This window comes from Mesitornis unicolor, unplaced genomic scaffold (genome assembly GCF_000695765.1).
Source record: "Mesitornis unicolor isolate BGI_N332 unplaced genomic scaffold, ASM69576v1 scaffold12081, whole genome shotgun sequence".
In the NCBI taxonomy this organism is placed as follows: domain Eukaryota; kingdom Metazoa; phylum Chordata; class Aves; order Mesitornithiformes; family Mesitornithidae; genus Mesitornis; species Mesitornis unicolor.
In genome coordinates this window covers 3,630-28,649 of record NW_010164505.1, presented here as the reverse complement: position 1 = coordinate 28,649, position 25,020 = coordinate 3,630, and the positions used below count along the sequence as shown (strand labels likewise).

Below are 25,020 nucleotides of genomic sequence, written 5' to 3'. Positions count from 1 at the left end.
GTAGGGAAAACTTTAGTTTCCCAGGCTTTAACCAAGAGGGCATAGTGATCCTCCTACAGAGACAGAAGTTATTTACAACACCAAGAAAGCAAGCAAAGTTAACAACAGCTATATTTTCCTTAAGGAAGCAGGGAAAAAAACTCTTGTGAGGCAAAACTTAAAAATCTGAATTACAAGTCCTATATTTGGACTACAAGTTTAGCAAGCAGAGCTTGCCACGTTCCTCACCCGGGGAATATCATCATCGTCATCATCATCACTTTCATCATCTGCAATAGGAGGTGGATGAGGATCAGGGCCTGATGTGATGAAGTTCTCATAGCTTAACTCCATTTTATAGTGGCAAGATGTGTCACTGTCATACTCTGCAAAACATAAGACACGACGAGATCGTAACGCACTAGAAGGCAGGCAAAAAATCCATGAAGTTTTTTAAATATACTGCATTCTGTGGTCTTCAGTCTGTGGTAATTTAATGCATTTTGACACAGTGTAACCAATTGGCTGATTCAAAGCCCTAATAAGATCATTTCTCATTGCAGTTGCATTGATTGAGAACAATTTGTGCATACATAAAAAGGAAGACCAAAGTAAGGTTTTTATTAATTGCCTTGTCTTAAAATCAAAGAAGCATGTATTTGACAATGCTTCTTGTACTGCTTTGCCTAAAAAGGCAGTCCCTAAGGACTGCAGGCAGGCTGTGCTTAAATCCTATTTAATTGATTGTAATTTCTCCTGAAAGAGATTTAAAAAAACGTTAATCATCACTTTACGTTGCTGAGCCGTAGCAACAGCAGCAATTCTACAAGGCGGTCCATGGGTCCCAGGATCAGAAGCGATGCTGGTGCCAGCATCGTTGTCGCTGTCAGAAGCCATGGCAAAAGGCAATGCTTCAAAGTTGGCGCTAATTTCTTCAGCCAGGTCGATGCACAGATCAGCAGCATTCCTGTGAGCCTGTCCTTCAGCATAGGCAAATTGCCGAGATCCAAAGTTGGCCCGGACTTTCGTGTTCTGAAAGCAGATGCACATAAAAGCATTAAGATGAGCTGCGGATTGTTTTGATCTCTCTCTTGTCTCTTTTTTAAAAGCTGGGCCAAAGGGAGAAGCTGATCACATCTTCATGCCACATGGTTTTCCCAGCATTGCTAGGTCTAAAACCAGATGCAGCAGGGAAAGTATTAAGCTGCTAAACAAACTTGGAGCTTTCCTTTTTTTCTGGCATCAAGATCCAGCATACCTAGGCTGGTCTACTTTGAAGCAAGTCACTGCTGCAAAGGAATACTAATAGAAGGGCTACAAGCACAGAATAATACCATCTCAATTGAGCCAGCTGCACCATTAGTGTCCTAACGGGCAGGAAAAGTTCCAAGTAATTACAAAAACATATATGCACACTGGGAAGGGTATAGCAATAACTCAACCTAACTTGAAGGTAAAAACTGTCACTCCACTTTTTTTATAGATAGTTAAGTGGGTTAAATACTTTCTGTGTAATTTTGTAAATATTTATGAAAGACTATACATCAACCACCATATTTCCGTTAAAAACTTGCCTTTTTCTGAATGTGGACAACTGGCCACATTCCACCAGAGACATCTTCTAAATATGGCCCAAGACGCTGCCCACAATACGTAAAATAAACTCTGCCCTTAGCTGGCTGCCCTGGAGGGGGTGGAGTTCCTTCTGTTCTTTCCCATCCAATTCCTGCCACGTCACCTGTAGAATATAATCATCAAAAAAAGAACATGGATTTAATCTGTCATCTCATCCACTGTTTCTGATTTACCAGATAAGCCAGTTAGTTGTGTTTTTACATACCAGGTGAAAGAGTCACATCCAGTCGAACGCTCTCCCACTGCAGCAAGCTGGAGCCGTTGTAATGCACTGCTCGCCCATTGCTAACACAAGAGGAAAATTAAAGAGTGCACTGAAACAAATTACCACGTGCTACAAATTAGAACAAATTACAGTGCTCCCTCCAAGTCTAGGGAGCTGTGATACCGACAAAAGGCAACTCAACTCTCCTTATTTTGATAAGGACATATTCTAGATCATCGTTTTTACATTTCAATTAAAACATATATGCTGCCTACTACAAAGTGCTCACAATACTGCTCCCTAAGGACCATAAAAATGTACTGAGCAAGACCAGGATTTTTGATGTACATCTCCAACGTACTTGTGAAAAAGACAGGTGCCCACTGGGTTTGTCCAAGCACCATCCCGTTTTTCAGCCTCTGTAGCAAATCCGAATGAAACTATTGGTCCAGTGTCATCATCTGTATCCCCATAGGAAACTACTTCTATTTCCCAGTAGAATGATGGTGCCTAGAAATAAAATTAATAATAGTTTAAAATATATATATATATATTTACAAAACATAGGTAAAATAAAAAACTCTTTTTCATTTTCGTGCAGTACTGAATATTAAGTGACACGAACTGTTGCACAGTTTGTGAGTTCCTACCTGTACTGGAACTGGTGAAGTGGCATAGATAAATGTGCCCCGAGGAAGTCCTCCCCCTGCACTAGGATCAGCCAAAAAGGTCACAGCTGTGAGATGCGATGAAAACATGCACGCTCGCACAGGGGGAAACACTCTTGATGGGCTCCAAGTGATTTCTTTGGGCTAGAAACAGGAACAGAGCATTTTATTCCACTAACTACAGTTGAAGTAATCCACTGAAATCCAATGACGCATTCTTTTACGAAGTACACATTTAACCCAAACAGATGCAACTACCACAAGTGCAAGCACAAGAAGTCACATCCCATTACAGAAATCCACATTAAATGAAATGTTTCTGTAAGAATCCACCCAGTTTGGCTCCATCACTGCAGGCAGAGCCTCTGCACCCTGTGTCTGGCTGCATTTGCATGGGGCTATTTCTGTGCTCACCTGTCTTCTGTCTGCTTGGAGAGGAGGAGGAGGAGGGCGAGCACAGTCACGATACAACATTCGTAGCCTTTCACACTGCATTTCTACAACAAGGAGCCTCTCCCCTGTAACAACAAACCAAACCAAGTTATGAGGTTCCAAGCAAATCTAGTTACTTGAGTCCAACAATGCAATCTTAATACTGTTAAATAAAAACAAATACGACATTTGCTTTCTAATTTCTATGCAAATAGCCTCACTTACCTAATCAACAACATTAAAGACAAAAATCTAATGTATACAAGCAATCATTTCTCTCATGTTTATTTTATATTTGGTTATCAAAGACACTGCTATGTCAATTAAGATGTAAAATTCATTTTACTGAGCAAGTTTGACACAGCAAAAGCAGGAAGTCAAATTTACATGCAGTGTAAAAAAAAAAATCAGTATGCTCCCTTTTACACTGCAGATGATACTGAAACCCACTTGGTCCCCACCCTAACATCCTTTACTTCAGCCACTTTTCCTCCAATGAAAGCCTCTGACATATTCCTAAAGCTTGCCCTTTAACTAAAGCTTCTGCTGGGCCCACTGCTTATCCTTAAACAAGAGGAAAGTAAATCAAGAGCTCAATGATAAGAAAAATAAAAAGGCACAAAAAAATCCAGCAAAAAGGTCATAAAAGTAAAACATAAATGATAATGTCAAAGAATACAGAATAGGTCACAGTGGAAGCAAGAAAAGTGGAGAAGGGTTCAGAAACGCAGCAGTAGAGAAGTAGTTCCAGGACTTGCATCTTGGGAGATGCATCGTATAATCACATTCTGGCCTAAACTTTATGCCTAATGTTTAAACTATTTAGTTTGATTAACTCCGATGTTAACAGCTCTGCAGCTATAACGAGACATGCTGTACTGTGTGAGCTATCGTAACCTCTAAGTAGCTGTAGGATAAAACCCTGAAATTATTTTAAAAGTCGTTACGTCTCAGAACCGAACACGACAGTGAAGCTGCAAGAATGTATTGAATACCCACCAGGGCTGCACTCCTGTGCTACCAGATTAAGAACTTCAACGGCAGCTGGACACTGCTGAATGAATTCTTCACAGAATGAGCTGTCTTCTAACAGCTGAGCCATCACCAGGCATGCTCTTAATGGAAAAGCGACACATTTAAAGCATTACAAAAGCGTATGCTGAATTCAAAGTTGTCTTTACATGTATTGAATTAAAGGACAGCACACTGACTGATCTATTTCTTTGTCTGGTTGCTTAGCTATTCATCAGAACATCCACAACGACAGCTTTGCCCTGCTTCACAGCATTTACTTATATAAAGCATTTGCTCAAGGCACTGCCAGTGTTACGGGGGGCACTTTATTTCAGGTACTCCTTTTACGGTACTCCTTTACATTTATTGTCTGGATGTTGTTAAGGAAGCAAACAAGAGTTTTTGCCTTGTCCCCTGCTTTCAAATGCCAGTATCAATAGAGGAAGAAAACCAGAACACATGCAATCTTCTTGAGCATCTGTGTATGGTATTCAAACAGACTGGGGTGCTGCACAAAAACCCCAGTGACTCACCTGGTTCTGATTTCAGCAAGAAGCCGCACCACTGCCATTACTGGAGTTGAGCCATCTCCTGTTGCAGGGAGTGAGGTGTGAATAGACAGACTTCCCTCCTGAGGGAGCAACATGGACTGGACTGCCTGTACTACCTTCTCAGTAATGGACAGTTTATGAAGAGGCAATGCCTGATGGTGGGGGGGCACGGTAAAAAGTTAAATTCAAGTAGTTAGTTTCTAAGAAATGAGGGCGTTTTATTACCTGGAGTTAATTCTCATTTTGTACTATCACAAAACACCAGCCAAGAAAAAGAAAAAAACAAAAACAAAACCAAAACAAAAGGCAACACAGTATGCAATGGAACATCCTTAAGCACCAAAATATTAATATCTATGTTACTTGAATGAGAACTTAAATATAGATATTAAGGTATGTTTAAAATAATGAGGCAAACTTTACAAATAATAATTAATCAAAGGTGAAACGGACTTTTTACGTGTTGTAGATTAATTGCCAGTATGCTGTGACAAAAGAATAATTTATATTATACTTAATAATGGATTCTTAAAATTACCGTACCTCAGACCGTGGAACACAGAGCCTAGATAATGGAATAGTTAATGTGTCTGATGCTTGTGAGGTCTTTCTACTGTCTATACTGGTAGGTGGAAATTTGACCGTTGCTATACCTTCTTGTTCATTAATAGATGCCACAACTCCAATGCTTCCTGCTATTCCTTTACCTAAAACCTGCAACCAAAAAAGGTCTGGATAAGATTTATGCTTTACAAACAAGAATCGCTGAGTGTCTAACAACACAGACCAACTCAACATGCAATTAGAGCTGAGTATTTTAGGAAACAGGAGTAACACGCAATAGCGGTCGCCACAGGCGTTACTGAAATGGCTTCACAATGGCAGGCAAAACATCATCAAAAGCATCAATTCTAATTTAAGATATTAAATGTGAACAGCGCTGAATTACCTGAACTTCAGAACCTATTTTAATTGTCTCCTTAAAGCCACCCAGGGCACAAAGGGCAGCCACTGCCTGGCGAGCAATTCTTTGAAGTTTGGCAAGTTTTCTTCCACTGCTACTTCCGTTCTCCAAAATGCTCTCTGCATATTTCCCAAGTTGTGGAATGTACATCAGAGCCCGAGACAGAACCTGGAGACAGAAGCAAAAATCCCAGAAAGTGACTTCAAAGCACAATTCAAACAAAACCCAACACCCCAAGCCTCCAGCCCACACAGAGACTCAGAATTACTTTTATTTTTGAAGAGAATTATATAACACAGAATATTCTGAGTTCTCTGCAGCGTGAGCACCACCAAAGCCCGCTCCATTCCCTGATAACTTTTGGAATCACAGAGTTACATATATAATCTAAACAAAAGTCTTTGCTCAAGGACTTAGCCTAAGCAACAAATTAGGTGCTGTATGATTCAGAGGAACACAAAAGCGAGGTGCTATACTGTCCAGTCAGCACTTCAGACCCTCAGAGGCCATAGCATGGAAGACTGAATACCAAAAGTAGAATAACTACCTGGCAAAGGCAAGATAACTCCCTAAACAAACAGAATTATTCACCACTGAAAAGAATGATAGGTGAATTACAGAGGACAACACACACACATTCTCTAACAGTGGATAGTTTTTGATTATTTATTCCACTCTAAGACATCAGACAGATACCATCTACTAGAACAGGCTCCTGTGCTGTTACACATCCCACTTTGAAGCGTTAAAAGTCGTAAATTGGAAAGGAGTAGCTTAGGGAATTGCTAATAATTAAGTTCTCTTAACTACTCAACACATGCTTGGCATAGCATTTGATACCTGATCTTCTGCTTGCTTACCTTTTCCGCAGTTGTTGTCCATATCTGAGCTGCATTTGATTCTGGTGCCATCAGCAAGCTATGCAGCAAAGCGATCACCTCTGCTGCCATGCTGTTAGCAACGTGACCACTGATGAACGGCCTCACAGGATCCGTCCTGTTCAGGAGGAGAACACAATTTGCACATTAATTTCAAAGGAAGAGAAGAGGCTTCAGTTGTCAGCAATAACATACAGCTCCAAAAAGGGAAGTTTATGAACACCCAGGTTATTTTTCTAGAGCACTACAAATGCTGGTATATGGACAAGTAGAATCTGGACTCTAGCTATAGATCCAAAGTGACCTACCTGGCAAGCTCAGAATTCCTCTCTCTGCAAATAGATGTCTGTGCAGTCTTCTTTTTGTCCCCAGTGGACAACCCACTGGTAGTTTCTGGATTGACGGTTTCTATGGGTGGCCCAACACTAACTATGAGACCAGACTGTGCCCACTTCATTGCTTTTCGAAGAGCTGCAGCAGCTTCTTCTGTGATAACTTCACAGCAGCCACTCTGAAAAAAAACACAAAATCACCATGTAAGACAAATACTAATATCAGCTGTATTTGGCTATATAACGCAGTTAATTCTCCTCCCTCTGCATACATAAAAGTACCAAGAACACATCCAAACATCCTCCTGGGTATGTGTTAGTCAGAGTCATAAGACAAATTCTTTCTGTTGCTTTTTCTCATCTACAAAGAAATGAGAAATCAATGCGGATTCATTGCTTTTAATATTCCATTCTTAGCTTAACAGTAGAGTTTCACTTCTCTGATCAAAAAGCCACACAGGAGTTATTTATGGTGCAAATACTCAAGAACACATCTGAAAATATACATGAAAATGTAAATATGTGGTTTAAAATTCATACTATCAACATGCACTAAACACTTCAGGAAACATAGTATTAAAGGGCCCTAAACGTGACATACAATGGTTGGAGGAAGCATCAGCTAAAACTCTTTTTCATAATTTACCCTTGTATTTACATCACAAAGTACCTAAAGTTAACATTGTGATGGACGCTAGAACAAGGGGAAATGGCACCAAGCTGTGCCAGGTGAGGTTCAGGTTAGAGATAAGGAGGAAGTTCTTTACTGAGAGGGTCGTCAGAAGCTGGAACAGGCTGCCCAGGGAGGTGGTGGAGTCACCATCCCTGGATGTGTTTAAGGAGCAGGTAGATGAGGTACTTAAGGATATGGTTTAGGGGGTAGACAGGAGCGGTTGGACGTGATGATCTCAGAGGGCTTTTCCAACTGAGCGATTCTGTGATTCTGTGAGTTATCTTTCTGAACAGTTCTATAAACTTAACAACATTTAATAAAGGGGATTTAACACCCATAACAAACAAGAATTTTGACTGGTCACTGATTTTTTTCCATGTTGAATAATTCTTTGTCTATTCTTTTTCTTACTTTTGTCATGTCTCGATCCATTTTCACCACTTTCTCCATATTGGCTCCAGTTCCCAGTCGGAATGGACGACCCTCTGAGCTACTATTAAAGTGAAAAGAAAGCAAATTAGCTTTGTTTTCATTGGTGGAAAAAAACCAGCTGAACTATATAGCTCAATGTAAAATTATTTGAAAGGAACCCTTGTGATCTGTTACTCAACAGTAACAGATATACTTGATATTTAAGGATATATCCAATTGCACTGTAATTTACTGAAGCAATTTAACCCTTCCTACCCCCAAAAAAGAAGCATCATGAAATTAGCCCCCAGGCACGTGTGTTCAGTAAAAGCCGAGTTAACCTTTCGCGTAAGAACACCCAGCAGCTGTACCTTTCAGTATCATTTTTAGGGCATGGCTTCAAAACCAACTTGAGTGGGGGAAGATGGGACAAATCGTACAAAGCACCAAAGAGGTGATAACGTTGGCTGTTTGACATTCAGAGACCTCAACATCCAGGACGTTACCAAGAATACTAAAGAAGCTGTAATAGCAAATTATATGCTAGTGTATGCATTATTAAAAGCAGTGCTTTTAAGGCCATTTTGCTTTGACAGTTCTATTTGTTAGCCCCACACAGTCTGTACAACTCTATGTACAAGAAGCAACATTCAGTTTTTCTGACGGAGCATCATTCAAGTAGCTAATTTTTCAAGAGACTGTTTGCAGACAGATTTAAGATATTTTTATGTTCCTTTATCAGTGGCTTACACAGCTTGTGAGCAAAGCAAAGCAAAACCAAAACACCACACTTCACACCTCCTTCATCCTTCTATACATCTGTGTACTCTGCTCTGTTTCAGGTTTGCTGCTCTCATCATTGCTGAACAGTCTTCAACAAAACAGACAAGTTCAGGAAGCACTGAGATTTAGATTCTTTCTACTGTTGCCTCACCACAAATGCAGTAGTGGAATGCATTTTTATCCAGGTAATGGTATGCTAAGCATCAGCCCTATAAACCATTTTGGCATTATTATTTTGCCAGTAGCGAAGACATTTTGCTTTCCCATTTACTATTAAGTCTAGGATGCATTTTTCTACAGCTGTAGCACTAAAAAGAAAGCAGAAGAGAAACTGAATTGGTGAAATTGGTTGCTAATTTCAATCCCGTGAGTTAGGATTACCTCAGTAATGGCTGAAGGACTTCATGGGATGACTGGTCTTCCCGTTTATGAATAAAAATAGAAAGTTTACCATCAACTGCTTCGCTTTCTTCTCCAGGATCTTTATCGCCTTTTATAGAATTTTTAGGGCTGGCTTTTGCCAAAGTAGTATCTGGCTCAGAGGCGGTTGGAGAAAGAACTGTCTGGCATCCTTGAGGTAGAAAAGAAGAGAAAAACACAACAACAAAGAAAAACACAAAACTGTGAGCTCCATCAACAAACTTTCTTGCCCTTGAAACTAATGCTAACACACCCAAGATGTGTCTAAAACATCACTGTGACACACACCTTAGTCTGAGAAGAGTTAAGTTAAGAGGTGGCTGGAAAGCCACAGAAACATCCTGTCTTTCAACACTGACATGACATATGTATCTTCTCCTACTTGAGCTTTCTGTCAATACAAAAGCTCCTTGCAGAAACATGACCTGCTTGGCAGTTTCTCAAATTAGCATGACACCAAAAAGCTGCTGGTACCTGGTACTACATAATCTGCCAGCTTTGCCAACAGCAGAGAGGCAATCTTGGAGGCTGGGTCACTGGGATCATCCTGTTCACTGTTCAGAGAGGGTACCGAGTAACTCCAGGGAGGCAATTCCACATTTCCACAGTCCTCAACACTCATGAGAGGCAGCGCAGCACGACACAACTGGAGGATTATAAGGACCAACTTCGGAGAAGGACGCTGATCCAAGAGAAGGGACAGAAGCTTGGACACGCAGGCTGGCTGGCTCAGGATTGCTTTACCTATGTGACTCCTGAAAGGGAAAAAACAAACAAAACCAGGTAACTGCTGTTTAAAAAAAAAGATTGTTTGATGATACTCTTGGAATTAAAATCAAATTAATTTATTATTTACAAAACATAAGTAAAAAGAAAATAAATCAGTGCCTGAGAAAACCTGCAACAATTCTTAAAATAACCTGATAGCACAGATTAAACACAGATTAAGCATCAGGTTACAAGTCAATTTTTAGAATGGTTTTGAAAGTTATTTTGCCTTCAATGCCGTAAAAATATCCCCAAAAGAACCCCTAACTACTTTCATACGTAGAAAAAGATAACCCAGAGACAAAGGCCTCGTACCTTGACAGGTCATTAAGAAGACTGAGAACATCTTGAAGAGCATCATTCCCTGCAGCTTGGTTACCACAGCACTCGGTTGCTCGTGCGAGGTGGTTGGTAAGAAGGCTGGAGACCTGACGAGCCAGCCCAGAGTGAACAGCTTCTGTTGAACCACCTTTAAAAGTAATGCAAGAATATACAACTGTGATTCACAAAAATGAATGTACACATTTCCCCCTCTACTCTGCCCTGCTCACACCACAGCTGCAATCTTGTGTCCAGTTCTGGTCCCTCAGGTCAAGGACAGGAACTGCTTGAAAGAGTCCAGCAGGGCCACAGAGATGATGGAGGGAGTGGAGCATCTCCTGCTGAGGAGCGGCTGAGGGAGCTGGGGCTCTTGAGCTTGGAGCAGAGGAGACTGAGGGGTGCCCTCATTCCTGGGGATCCATTTGGAAAGGGCAGTGTCAGGAGGAAGGAGCCAGGCTCTGCTCTGGGATGGCCAATGCCAGGACAAGGGGCAATGGTCCCAAGCTGGAGCACAGGAGGTTCAAGCTGAAGATGAGGCCAAAGTTTGTCAGTGTGAGGGTGGCAGAGCATGGCCCAGGCTGCCCAGAGAGGTTGTGGAGTCTCCTTCTCTGGAGACACCCAAAGCCCTGGACGCCTTCCTGTGTGACCTGGTCTGGGTGATCCTGCTCTGGCAGGGGTTGCACTGGGGGAGCTTTCCAGGTCTCTTCCAACTCCTCATATTCTGTGAAATTCCTTACCCGTAAGCTCAAAATAATAAAAACTATTTTTGTTTTGCTATAGCAAAACTTGTATATAAAAATGTATATAAAAACTTTGTATACAAAATGTCTTTAAAATAAAATGAGATACAACATTTATGTCCCATTAGCCAATAGCCACGTGTTTAAGCTTATGTATGTTATGGGTGAATCCTATCACAGGAGAAATGCACTAGTGATCACTCAGGGTCACAGAGCTCTCTGTTATGTCTAGACAGAACCAAGTGGCAGACCTGAAATTACCTGCAACATAAACACTTCAACGAGGAAGAAAAAAAGCTAGAATTAAAAAAAAGAACAGGAAGAAAATGGACTTATTTTTGAACCACTTGTGTGTTCTGAGAAACCCACGCAGTACTGAAGTCATGGTGAGTGAATGCCCTGTTTTAAATACATTTACACCACTTCTCAGGCACTTGGGCGATTCCAAAATGCGTAGTAGAAATATACCTGGCAATGTTCCTACCTTCTTCTTTCTCCCATTCGACACATCGATTGGCCAGCACCTGGAAGGCAGCCCAAGCCATGGTGGCCACCTTCTGTTTCTTGGTCTGTTTTTCATTTGAACTGGATTCTGTCTGGCTGCTTAAACTGCAAAGCCGGTCCATAAGTTGTACCAGGCCACTACGTACCAAGCACTTCTCTTCACTCCTATATGAGAAGAGAAATTCAGGATTTACTTAAGTAACTTTTCAGTCACTAACAACAGACACAATAAAAATCCAGAACTTGTTAACTCAGCAATTAATTATTTCACTTGGCAGAAAGATGGTTCTGTCTCTTCCCAGACTAAATTCTGTATTCTGAGAAAATGTAACAGGATGTTCTCAGATACTCCTTACTATGAAGAAAGGGAGTGGATTTATACTACAAAATGCTTCTCCTTAAGGTAAAACATAATAAGGACAGCTGTGGATGCCCTCCTTCCCTCTCAAAGCAAAACTTGCATACCTTGTGTAAGGTATAGTGCACAAGAGGCCAATGCTGTTTGCACAAGCAATGGGGTAGCGAGCGCACAGCGAGACCACAGACGTCATCGTCTCTCCAAAAGCTTCCTGGACCTGTTCCACCATCCCACCACACGTGAGCTCTTCAATTCTGTTGGTAGTTAAGATATTTGAAATGGTAGGCTTTCTAGGTTAGATAAAATGAACAAGCTTCCAAATATATCTTTTAAAGAAAAATAATCAGATATATTAAGATAATAAGAATTACTCAAGGACAATTTAGAAGCAAAACTGCAAGTCACGTTTACGTGTGTTTCATATGAAAACATGACAAGATAGTACAGTAGTTTTACCTCAGACGCAACTGAGGTCTGACTACAAACAAAATACTTACAAAATATTTACAAAATTCAGATGATAGTATTAGTATCAGATAAATTTACCACTCACACCTAATAAACATGGACTTAAAATTCAGTCAGGAGAGTAAGACACCCTATATGTGCCAAATAAAAGCATTTCTTGGAAGTTTCTGCTTTTTTACCACACAAAGGCCTATAAAAGTGGTTGTTGCAAGCTTAGTTTTGCAAACTCGAGCCCTCCCAGCTAGTCACTTCTTACATTTTCTCTCTGTGCAAAGCAATTTACTATCTTCTACAGAGACGGAAACATTTAATTATTTCCAGAGAGATAAACCAACCTTGGTCCTCCCTGAAGTACCATGGTCACTGGGCCCACCAGATGTGTCACACCGCCAACCCGCACAGCTGCCGTCAGCAGCTCTCTCATGTGCACCAGGGCTTGCTTCCTCGTGTTCCCACGCCGCCACCGCGTCTGCGCTGCCAGCAGAAAACTGCTGCTGGATACCTGCGAGGTTTGGTTTGGTTTTGTTAACGAGACACAAGCAAGACACTTCTCTCCTTTGTAAAAGTTTAGATTTGAAAATGTAATGATTTAGCACATTGACAGTGACGTACCGCTTGGTCAGGATTTGTTCCAATGAAAGCAAACAATTGCCCCAGTAAGACACTGTATGTGGGTTTATCCCTGCTGTCCTCAATGGTCAGTGACTGGAGAAGGGTGAAGGAGCTACTTCTGTGGCTGGTAACGTGGCGTCGCCTATGAGAACACAGGATAATTACACCTGGCAGCAGTAAAGTGATGCAATTAAAAAAAAAAGTGTGCTATGCTTGCAAAGTTTATGATGATTTTACCAGCATTGGCCACATCGCCGTAAAGCAGCTTAGCAGAATGAACCCTTGCATACCTTTGACTTGATCTAGCAAACTCGATATCTTCGTTACCGATCATTTCTAAATCGGATGGTGCTGACATGCTGCGAAGGAAGACGGGCTGGCGGACCGCGTGAGATATCACTTTTGTTTCAGATGCTGATTTACAGGCTGCAATATTATACAACATGAAAGAACGTCACTCCTGGTGCAGGAGGTTATTTACAGATGGTTTTTAAAATCACTGTGGACATTCCAGTGAAATCTATAACACAGGCTAGGGAGAACACAGTCTGAGCAAGAACTCACAACTCAGTTTTGAATATCCTGTTTTCAGATATTGTTTTGATTAGGTTAAACATTTCTTGCCCAATAATTCAGGAGGCTAAAGTTTAAATCCCACATATGATTACTCAGACCTTTATTTACCACCATTATGGCAATTAGAGAGCAAAGACTCAACTTCATTTAATTTAAAAGAATTTATTTAATTTGAAAAATAATTTGAAAAAGATTTTATTTTAATTCAAGTGAGAGGGAAAATAAGATAAAAGGAATAAATTGTATCTTCAGGGGAAAAAAAAAAGTACAATGCAGGTAATGAGCTATATACCTGGAGTCTCTGCAGGGGTACCAGAAATACTTCTTGTGATACCAGACTGTGCTGCAATAGTGACATGTAGTAACAGCTCTGCTCTGTTCATCAAGCTCTTCACTAATGTTTTTGTTTTTGCTAGGGGATGAGAGGTCTTCTGTATCAGTGAATTCACCTCTTGAAAAAACTTCTCCCTAAGGTTATGAAAGGAAAATAAAAGCAGCAAACTCAACCACGTTTTAATGCCTTCTGAAATACAGTGTTACTGTGAGAAAGGTTATTTTAAAAGACAGATAGCATCAATGTATTCTACGCCAAGAAAGCAGAAAAAAATTAAAGAAATAAAGAAGTGATTTGTTAGTAAGTACTCATAGCTGTAGGTACAATTGTTAATATATTTAGCACAAACGTTTCTTACAATTTAATCAGATACTGCTACACAGACAGGCAAATTAAGTTTAAAAGTATTTGCTTCCCTGGTTACAAGTTCATCTGAATGCTCCTGCCCCCAAAGATGGTTTTCTTTCTATAGGTCTACCAGCCCTTAATGGAACTAGACAAAGTGTTTATGAAACGTTTAGTGTCGGCTTCTGCTTCACATCTTTAGGTGTCACAGGGTACAATGCGATTCAAACGCCTACTTCAATAAGCGTTTATGTACGTGTACAACTTTAACCCTGCGTAGTAACTACTTTGGGAGCTCACTGAAATTTCACAGCTGCTTCAAGCTGCCTCTCTTTTAAGTATCTCACCTAAATGGTACAGTCCAGAGTCAGCTACTAACCTTAATGCCAGGACCACATTCTCAAGATCACTTCCATCAAAGGAAACTTCTTTCATTGAACACAGAAGTTCCAGTTCTTTCATCTTGCTCTAAACAAAGCGGAGGAAAAGGATGAACATGTATCAAGAGAGCAGCGTGAGGCACGAGCAAACACAGCAGCCACATCACTTACCTCATTGAAGTGATAATCATAAAAGAACGGGACGTTGTTCTCCAGCTTCCCATGCATGGCATCATCTACCTCACTCTGCCACTTCTGCTCCAGCTCGGCCACGCTCTAATAAAAGAGACAAAAATAACACTTGTTGTACTTGTTCATCTTAAGGAGTAGAAGATATCTTAAAAGAAGACATCTGAGTACATTTTGTATGTCTGTTCCTAAAGGGCTGTTAATACATCTTTATTCTCAAAAAAAGCACTATTTTATTTTTACCTGCAATTGTCTCTCCATGGCATTTAGCTTCTTGAAAGTCTCTCCCATAATTTTACAGAGTAAATCATATTCTTCAGCATGTTCTTCCTGATACTGGAAATTTATCAGGGACTGGAGTGCATCAACCAAATTCAAGTGTTTAATCACACATGAAACTACCATCTCCTCCATTACTTCTGGCTGAATCACTTCCCTAGGGTTACAGGTAAAGTCAAACTGATTAAACGAGAACAATGGACTAAATCTGACAATTCATATTTACAATTCACTGGATGCTGCATTCACAAACAAGTATTTACAGAATATTAAATGCATACCATCACACACGACAAGCATGCTGCATCCTCACTGCTGCTTCTTTAGCTCACTTAGTTTGGCACAAGTATTTCAAACAACAGAAGTCAAGTTAGAAAAACAGAGCAAGACGACGATGCTTACTTGATACTAGGTCTAAATTGAGGCCGAGCACGTCCAGAAATTTCCCTGAGTTTTATCATGATTCCTGGAGGCAGCCTAATCCTAGGCAGATCAAAATAGTGTCCGACAGGAGGCACTAGAACATCGGAAGGATATGTAAATTCTCTATCTTCATCTATAGTAAGAGGCAGTGGAGAAGGACTTGGTGTAAGGGCTGGAGATATTACACCATTAGCTTCCACCTGCCACTGGCACCTGGAAAAAGAAATAAAAACAGATGAAAAAGATTTTTTAAATTTTTTTTTCTTGACTCTCCCCCTCATTCAGAAAGACACATTAGTCAACAGCACATTACAAAGAGAGACTCCATATTAAAATATTAAGTGTGGCTTGTACAAAGCATAGTCCAATCCTCCTCTCCTTACTCTAAAGAAAACCTCTATTCTATGGAATATTTCCTTAATTTTTGGGAACAAAGAACTGCTGAACAAACTGCAGGAAAAATTATCAAAACACCACCTTAAAACACAGAACTTGAGCACAACTACAAGAGTCACCATCTCTCAAACAAACCCACATGGGAACTCAGATACGTTTTTTTTTACCTTTGTAATAGTTTAGATCTTAAGAGCTCTTGACAGGTTTCTTCATCTTTGGTAATTTCTGGTCCATTGTACAATATTCGCAGCATAGAACAAGCTAACACAGAAAGGCCCAGTGCCAGGTCAACTAAGAACGGCAAACCTCCTGACACGTCCTCTGAAGACTCCTGTAGTAGGAACAGTGATAAGTTACACTCATCAATCAACCATGAAGTGCTTCCCCAATATATTTCAAGATAGGACATGTTATATTTTTATATATAATCTTATAGATAAGAGATATAGATATATATGTCTCTTACACAGAGGTATATTAAAAAAATGCTTTAAACAATTTAAAGCAAGGAACAAAGGATTTAAACATTATTTTCCTGAACCAAGAAAGCAGAGAAAAGGTAAAGTTATTTTTGGTTCAGTCATTCTTTGGCCTGCAGGTTCGTCATGTCACAGGCATAGTCCTGACTTCCTGGCAGTAGGATTCAAGTTTCCTTTTGCTTGATCCCAGCATCCCTTCCCTCTCTTCTTTATAGGCTGGGATCATCATTCCCTCACTAAATTTCCAATTTCCATGGTGTTACAAGATACCCATTTCTCCAAAGAAATCCTGATCTACAAGCAGCAAGAGATATTAAAGTGACTTCATCCCAGTCCAGTGCCAGTGCCAAGAGATAGATAAGACACATTTGTAATAACTGTCTTCATCAAACCCCAAGCATGCTACAGACCATGCCACACGGTATCCCTAGCTCAGGAAGCCAAGTGCCTAAAACTAAGGTCCTTCACACTGTAAAAAAGTTACTTGTCTTACTGCCAAAATAAGCGAGCTATTACTGGTTTACATTTTAACTTTCAACTTTGTAGTACGTTTCTATTTGAACCGAAGTACGTAACAGAGAGAAGATAAAGCGAGGCTGAACCTATCCCATGGCATCCATCACGTTTGAGTACCTGTGCTCGAACAGTGCAAGCAAAGCCCCACATGGCTTTGTCCGGAGTGTTGTGCTCACGACCACTCCGCATTTCAAAGGAGAAGGTGACTGTATCTCCTTCCACCTTAACATTATGATGGGGAGGCCGAAAAAAAAAAAAAAAAGAAAAAAAAAGAAAGATACATTTAAGAACTGAGACAAACAAACAGGCTTTTCATACAAGTGGCTTATTTTATGGACAAATGTTTTTAGTGACAGTTATCTAAGTATTATTTTTATCTCCAATTATATACTCTGATTCATGATTCTTCCCTTTTTGTGATGATACCTTTCAGCAGACAATTTCATTTTAATTTTACAACAGGAGAAAAAAGCCACCATAGCTGTAGAATCAAAAGCAGAATTTATCAAGTCAGACTGTGTCACTTGGCCTTGATTTTCATCAAAATGCTTTCATTATTTGGCTGCAAGAAACCATGCAATAATCAACAGTTCTCTTCCTGAAGGCAGACAGACAAATGCTTCAAGAAGAATATTAACATATTATAGAACAGTTTGCTAAAAGAACTGTAAAATCTGTGTCTGAAAAATCAAGGAAATTCTCAGCAATTATGAACAGAGTGCTTGTCTGAAATTGCTTTCCAGTTCGTTACTTCTTGTTTTGCTTTTTGAAGTTATTTTTTGTTATGTATATCAGCCCAGCTTTAGTGTGGGACAATGCAGCAGCATAAACACATAAGAAAAACAAACACTGCATATGACCTGAGGGAACATACTGCAAAATTCTTCAAATAGTAAAGTTTCATGAAGTTTGAGTCCTTTTTCTGTCTTAGGTTTACTGCCAAAAGCATCCAATGTCATTTTAAAACCCAACACAAATGGTTGGAAAGTTGCTACATTTGCTACTTGTTATACTTGTGGGCTACTGTGGAAAAAATGCAGTCATGCCCACGGACCTTCAGAAAATACACACAGCCTCAGACTGGGCAGGAATTTCTCCTTGGAAGATAATTCTGAGAACAGCGGTGCCACTGGAGTCTCCAGGACTGAGACACACCAGTAAGGAATCCCAGTTAGACACAACAAGACCAGATAAGCTCAAAGAGAAGCATCACACGTACCACACAATCGAGTTTAAAGTTATTCCCCAAGGACAGAACATGGATATCTCATCGTGGATAAGCATAGCAATGAAGTTTAAGTGTACAAGGGTTAAATTGGACTCAACGGTTTCCAAAGGGGATTTTTCTATGTGAAATATTGTTGGATTATAATACTGTACCTTTACTAAGTCTTTCGGCCAACCAGTTCCTAAGACACTACGGCTGCCATATCCCAGTGTATTGCCTCCATACTCAGCAACCTTCCTACTGTTTGTGTTAGGACCAGCATAGATCACCAACTTCAAAACATAAAATACACTGTTAGACTGTAAGAGAAAAACAAGAAAATCTAATAATAATAATAATACTTAGCACTTCCACCGCGCTTTATATTTTCAAAGCGCTTTATCAACATTAACAAATCCTCACAACAGCCCTGTGAGGTGAGTAGGCAAGTATTATTATCCCCATTTTACAGATGGGGAAACTGAGGCAGAGAGGAAGTTGAGTGACTTGCCCCCAAGGTCACACAGCAAATCAGGAGCAGAAATCAGGAGAAAACCAGTCCTCGTGCTAACCAGAACACACTGCCTCTCTACTGATAAATGGATTGAGCCTATTCCCAGCCAAGTTAGTATTTTGTCAGTGACTTCACTGGGAACATGACATGGCCTGAAGCTTTCTGGAGTTGTTTAACCAGTAATGGGTGATATTAATATTAAAGATGCTTAATAAATAACTAATAAGAGTGAATATTGCAGGATGTGCTTCAGGTTGAAGACTATATAGCAACAGTCAGTAAGTAGCACTGATTAAACAAAGTTAACAAGTCCTATTAGTTGTGTTCTTGAAATTGAAAATAGTTGTTCATATTAATCCACATAAACAAGCCATTTATCATCGGGGGGGGAGTAACTTTTCCAGTTCTGCCCAGTTTGAACAGACTGTGCTGCTCTACAAAATAGGCAGCTCGATTAAAATCTGAGAAATAAGGAAAACTGAACGACAGCAAAAATGAGAAGGAAGTCAAACTTTGACAATCTAAGCCATCATGAGATGAACTTATAAATGCAAGTGTTGGTATGAATTTCTGAATTGGGGAAAAAAGCCACTACTCCTGACATCCTTTGAGGAAGCTTCCTAATTACAGAGCCTAAGTCTTAACAAGAGATCCTCATAACTGATAGATTTTAAACATTAAATCAGCCACTGGATATTATGTTCTGAAACAATACACAAGAAGAATCCAGCATATACTCTTTTTGGACTGTTTCTTCAAGAATAATAGAAATTAAACACGAACCATTTATCTTCATCTTCCTGCCTTTTCATGTCAATAACTCTTTGTACGCTTTCTATCATTTAGCCAAGTCTGGTCTTAAGATGAAACCTGAGAATTTTTTGAGTAGTTATTCACACTTGTGACGCACAAGAAATAACCTCTCTGCACCCCTGTGCTCTACAGCTTTGAACTACGTTGACTGTGACATTACAGTGTACGCTAATAAGCTCCTATCAGTAAAAGCCTCCTGCACTATCCTGATCACTGGAAATAAGGAACCATGAAAGACAAGGGGCTGAAATGATGGAAATGGGAAGTGCTGCTGACAGAAATATATACTAAAGAAAAAATTTCTGAATTGGCCTTCGCTTACCTTATCATAATCATATTGTGAAGAACATCTGTTGTCAAATCTAAGATATAAACAGCGGGCTCCTGGAATATGTACAGTTTCTTTAAATTTATAGTTATCCCTGACGGGATGAACTGTTTCTACAGTCTTCCCAGCAGCCCAGGGAGCAGGGATCTTCAAACCCGTAAGAAAACCTGGCTCTTCTTTCTCTTCCAGCATTCTGAAATTAAAGCAAAAAATTTTATCTCTCTAAGACAGCCTTACAAACCATTACAGCTTTGCCTTTAACAAGAAAAAGACTGTGGCTTTAAGATTTATTCTGCAGTCAAATAATGACCATTACAGCTAACACCATGAAAAGATCCAAATGTAAAGAAAAAAATCACCTTTCATCAGGTAACAGCTTCCCTTTCTGTTCTGATGCACCACTGGGGGAACTGTTCAATTCTGAGAACACTGGAGACTGAGTTTTAAGCAGCAGTGCAGTCTGTGACACAAACCAGCGTTACAAACACGCAAACAGTAAATCATTTTAAGATCTCATTACTGAAATACATTAGCAATCACACTGTATGTTGCTATTGACAATAAATCATTACTTAGCAGCTGTTGTACCAAGTCAAAATTAATATTCAGCATTACCAGCTTTTGTAGCTGTCAAGCAATACTTAAAACTATGATCTGTGGTGGATCACTTACTGCAGAAGGTTGACCAGGATCTACATCATTTTAGAACATGCATGCTACAGTTTTTTTCCTCTGTAGACAACTGTTGACACAAAGACCATACCTGACTTGTGTAAAGGACCAGCTGCACCAGCTGAGGCATCAAGGCATCAGCCATTGTTAGAGTTTGCAAATTCGGATGCATTAGAGATGTCAGGAGGACAGGAAGCAGATGACCAAGCATAGTAGCCTTTGTAATTTGCTCTAGGCCTTTTAATCTGTAAGGAGAGCCAAGGTTTACATAGTAACAACTATTTTCGTAGAGTATCACTTCTATTTCTAGTTATCTGTTTAATAATTGCATGCATAAGTAGGCAATTAACAATTCAGTAGAGAATTTTTTTAAAAAGACAACCAACCAACCATCCCAAAAAACTTAGTATCTTGAAAACATTACAATTTCACCCAAGTGTCAGTGTCCTAATCTTTGTTTACTAACCAATGACAGACCAGAAGACATTAAGTCAAGAGTTCAATAATTACTCAGAAGACTGTAAGCTCCAATGGGCATGAGATGAAAGTCCACACCAAACACAAATATATTTGTTCAGAAAGTACACCAGGCTTCTAGCACACGTGGCTCAAAGTACTTGAAAAGAATCTGCATCTACAGAAGTCTGTTTGAACATGAAACCCATGTGAAAACATCTCAAAGGAATTGTGCATTGTCAATAAACCAAGATTAGTTAACAAGATTAGTAAAGCACAGAAACTGAAATACAACTGGGAGAGGGAGGTGGTTGTTCAACTGGAGAAAAGGTTCACAGCTGCTGTTTGCAGCCCATTCCCAACACGTATTTTGAAGTTGAGGAAAGACAGGGAAGGGCAAGGTGATGGTATCTGATGAAACACACAGGATTATCATAACATCCAAGACTAGTCATGGACTAAAATATCTAGTCCAGCCACTAGAGATGCAATAGGCAGGAATTTAAAAATACAAACAAGTTGGCCTAGCTCACAGGAATACTCCCAGCTAACTAACTACAGCTTGTTTCCAGATATCCTGCTCATAAATACCATTGTAACTAACTAAAACCGTACCAGTTGGAAGTTTCGACAGGTTTTCAAGCTAGTAGGACTGACATGGAGAGTCTGATTCTAAATTCTACCAAAAATAAGTCCTCAGCAAACTCTGTAGTAAGAAACAGTTCCTATACATTCAAAGTTTAAGTATGAAGTTATAACATAAAGAGTTAATAATACTAACTGTGCTTGTACAAAAATAGAAGGTAACAGTATGCCGTTTTCAAGTCAGCACACTCATACGTGTCTTACCTTTGCTCTCGGTCAGAAATGTCGCTGTTTATCAGTGCTGTAGTGACTTGCTGCAGCATTTCTAAGACTTCATCACAGCCTGTCAGAATTTGTGTGGCAAGAGACAAAATGCTGGTCTTTAGCTCCTAGGTGCAAAGAGAGTTAGAGGATGCTTAAATTCTTAGAGAATTAAAAAAAATAATAATAAAAAAGACAACAGAACAAAACGATGGATTTCCAAATTAAAATAATGATAATGTGACCTGGCAGGCCTGCAGCAGTAGATTCATCCAAGACTTAAATTTGAATAATGCTAAGCCCCAAAGTGCTGGGAGAAACTAGGTGCATATTTTACAGGATGCACATCCAGTTTCTAGAGGGAAGGAACTCCCACGTCCAGCACAGGAGAGTGAGCTGTTTGCCAGCCATGGTACAGCATTGGTGACAGAATGTCCTAGCAGGTATGGAGATCACTGTGGAGAGAGAAACTGAACAATGAAAACATGAGTGAACAGCGAGACAAGAAAAGCACTACAATATTTAACATTTACTCAATGAGCCTGAACAAATAACTTTCAACTGCTGCAGATGACAAGCACAGAGTCTCAGAGAGTAGCAGACAAAACCAGCTTAAACAACGCCAGAAATTCAGAAGTAAATACCATTATGGGAGAATCATTACTGTTACAAAAAACTGCTGTGACAAGGCAGCCTGCATGCTAGGACAACCCTGCCTTCTAGGAGTCCATTCAAGACCATTGCAGCAGTAATATGAAATTACACCATTTTAATGAACCTTCTACCACCAAAACAACCACTGTCTGCAAACCTTGTCCTCTAACAGTTTCCTTGCCAGAAACATCATTCACGCTACTTCAGACTATGGATGTAGGGGGCTCTATGTAAGCTTTGCAAGTTAAAGCTGCACAAAAGCAGAAGCCAAGTAAAGCAAATGCAAAAACTCTTTTCTACTTAAGTTGGAAAAACATTTTTTCAAAGACTACCTAAATGATTTGGAGAAGAGGAAGCAAGAGGTAATGTGTCCAGAAAGGACTCCTGGCACACGACTCTTCTGCCTAGCACACATGAATACATTTTAAACCTCATTATACATATGTTTAGGAAGAGATGTGTCTGACAATATAGAACTCAGGCTGGAATATTGAATGCAAAACAACTGCGGACGTTAGCTGGAGAACAGGGAAAAAAACTACAGGGATTTCACTGTATCAAGAGGAAAAGAACCAACAAAACAGCATAAGTAGAATGCACTGCAGCAACAAAAGGTGTCACAGGAACACTGACTGTAGAGAGCCATACTAGAATAAAACTTGGTGTTTACCTGTACCTTCAATGTCTCTCCCTGCAAGGAGCTGTCACTGTCATCGTTATCATCAGGTTTAATCAAAATAGTGTTACTGAGGAGGTGGTTCTGTACAGCCATCAGATACCGCAAACACGAAGATGCAGCCTTTAACATAAATAAGTACACTTTACATTATCTAAACGCTTTAATCAACTTTGATTCAGGCAATCCTCACACTTTGAAATATAAAAGAGGAAAAAAGTAGGGGTAGAAGACAAGCAAAAGCACAAAATCATTTCCCTTGAACAATAATTTTTTTGCTGATTTAACACAAGCCTGTTAATTCATATCTAAGAGAAGAAACCAGTTGCAAAATACTGAATTCTGTGAAATAACTTGCAAAACCTATAAAGAAGCAGTATCATTTTATTCAAGCATGTAGCATTATAGTAGTATTCGAGTACTGTGTCATTAACTAATTCTTAAAAGATAATGCCTCCACAGAACTAAATTTAATTCACATTCCTGAAGGCAATGATTCTGCACACTTCTCTCCCATCCTGCAGCCCAGGTCGTGGCTTTCTGTCCCTCCCTTGTGTTGGCATGGAACCTCCCCGGCCTTTGCCACCAGTCAGATCAGGGAGCTGTCCCCACTGAAAACATCTATGCATGCTTTTACCATCAAATAACATCAACTTTCTCTCAGTTTTGTCTGCAAATGATAATCCTTTCTGCTTTTACACAACTGCAGAACAAGTTTACTTTGTTTTCCAAGTTGTTATAGCGCTTTGAAGGTTGAGATACACGAACTCCCTTTACGTTGAAACAGCTACCAGAGCAATTGGAAGACAGATCCACATATAAACCTGTTTCAGCATTACTCTACAATTTACTTTGCTGTAAGAAACTGTTCCCTCCTTCTCTGCACAGCATAAACAAAAGCCATTCTTTTCCTGTATTTGTTAAGCCGCACAACTATAAAAGTTTCACCTTTGTATACTTAGTAAAGATGATGGATTTAAGGAGGAAAAGAAGCCAAAGGCAAATACACTTTTATCAAAGTACATTTTACTTACAGGCACAGTTGAAAGAAGCCTTTGAAAATCATCTTTAGATACAGTTTGGCACTTGGTGATTAAGACACAAGATTCTCGGACAACAATCTTGAGAATGTAGTGCAACAGCTCATCATTTAGTCTTCAAAAAATGCAGGAAAGACGCAAAAAGTTAATAGTCTAATTGCTGTGGATTTTGTATAGCTCATCCCAAACGTCTCTGCAAGCTGTATCACAAATTATGTGAAACCAAAACAAGTACCTGTTCAACTTCAGAGATTCTGACACAAAGAAAACCAAACCTGAAATGTTTAACAACAATCAGTGCAACAGATTACCCGAGATTTCCTGCACTGCTCTGATATAAATCCATGACTTGTAATGACTCCTAAAAAAAACTCCTCTCCCCTTGAACAGGTACTCAAGATGGAGAGTTCTACTGCTGAAAAGTCACTTAACACAGTGATATGGAGAGCAATGTCATGACATTATTATATATTATATATTATCAGTTATCATCCACATCTACCACATACATGTTAAGCAGTAGGGAATCCAAACCTAAGTTTGCGTAAAGAAGTCTCCAAAGTTTCCCTTAAAATGTCAAACCTCTCTCTCCCTTGTCCTAATGAAATCCCACCTACCACAGACACAAAGACAGTATTGCAGGTCACGCTGCTAGGAAGATAACGAGCAATTTCAGCAGAATTTTATACAAGTTTTATACAAAATATGATTTTATACAAAACAGACGTTATAAATGGGGAGGAGGGGAGCATATTGTTACATTTTACCTATAATGATCATCATCTTCACTTCCAAATCTGTTGTTCTGAAGTTGTTCAGCTAAATTAGTCAGGATAACGTCGCGAAGTTGAGAGAGACCGCTATTTCTCTCTCCTAAAATGGAATGCAAAAACTTTTGGAAAACAGCATTTTACAGGATTAATTTCTTTTTATGTCCTATTTTATTTATTTATTTCCTATTTTTATTTCCTATTTTATAGGAGCATATATACGCGCCTTCTCAGAAATTCCTCTGTCTACACTGTACCCCAGTTCCCTGCTGATATTACAGACTGTTAAACCTTACTCTGCACATAGCACTGTTTGGAATTCCAAAGATCTGATGCATGAACACGTTCCTATGAAGTAACAAATCACTGCTTTGCTTTCAAGCCCAGACTCTCATTTCACAGTGAATGTAC

General features: G+C 39.6%; 1 protein-coding gene across 1 annotated transcript in view; it reads right to left on the bottom strand.

Moving 5' to 3' along the window:
* HECTD4 (HECT domain containing E3 ubiquitin protein ligase 4) overlaps positions 1 to 25,020 on the bottom strand; it is a gene marked incomplete at both ends in the record, with an annotated part of 48,072 nt that overhangs the window by 19,435 nt on the left and 3,617 nt on the right. Inside the window, 38 exon segments of the mRNA XM_010194341.1 lie at positions 1 to 53; positions 229 to 365; positions 774 to 1,011; positions 1,554 to 1,717; positions 1,820 to 1,899; positions 2,181 to 2,329; positions 2,470 to 2,631; positions 2,902 to 3,005; positions 3,919 to 4,034; positions 4,467 to 4,636; positions 5,028 to 5,198; positions 5,434 to 5,616; positions 6,309 to 6,444; positions 6,635 to 6,837; positions 7,743 to 7,824; positions 8,907 to 9,096; positions 9,420 to 9,700; positions 10,029 to 10,182; positions 11,259 to 11,443; positions 11,744 to 11,890; positions 12,440 to 12,606; positions 12,717 to 12,858; positions 13,007 to 13,142; positions 13,585 to 13,760; positions 14,351 to 14,439; positions 14,523 to 14,627; positions 14,784 to 14,976; positions 15,222 to 15,455; positions 15,806 to 15,969; positions 16,751 to 16,855; positions 18,014 to 18,133; positions 19,490 to 19,688; positions 19,855 to 19,955; positions 20,259 to 20,412; positions 21,473 to 21,597; positions 22,800 to 22,922; positions 23,834 to 23,954; positions 24,607 to 24,712. The exon segment at positions 1 to 53 is cut by the window's left edge and continues 1 nt beyond it. Of these exon segments, the coding sequence (XP_010192643.1) occupies positions 1 to 53; positions 229 to 365; positions 774 to 1,011; positions 1,554 to 1,717; positions 1,820 to 1,899; positions 2,181 to 2,329; positions 2,470 to 2,631; positions 2,902 to 3,005; positions 3,919 to 4,034; positions 4,467 to 4,636; positions 5,028 to 5,198; positions 5,434 to 5,616; positions 6,309 to 6,444; positions 6,635 to 6,837; positions 7,743 to 7,824; positions 8,907 to 9,096; positions 9,420 to 9,700; positions 10,029 to 10,182; positions 11,259 to 11,443; positions 11,744 to 11,890; positions 12,440 to 12,606; positions 12,717 to 12,858; positions 13,007 to 13,142; positions 13,585 to 13,760; positions 14,351 to 14,439; positions 14,523 to 14,627; positions 14,784 to 14,976; positions 15,222 to 15,455; positions 15,806 to 15,969; positions 16,751 to 16,855; positions 18,014 to 18,133; positions 19,490 to 19,688; positions 19,855 to 19,955; positions 20,259 to 20,412; positions 21,473 to 21,597; positions 22,800 to 22,922; positions 23,834 to 23,954; positions 24,607 to 24,712 (5,665 nt within the window).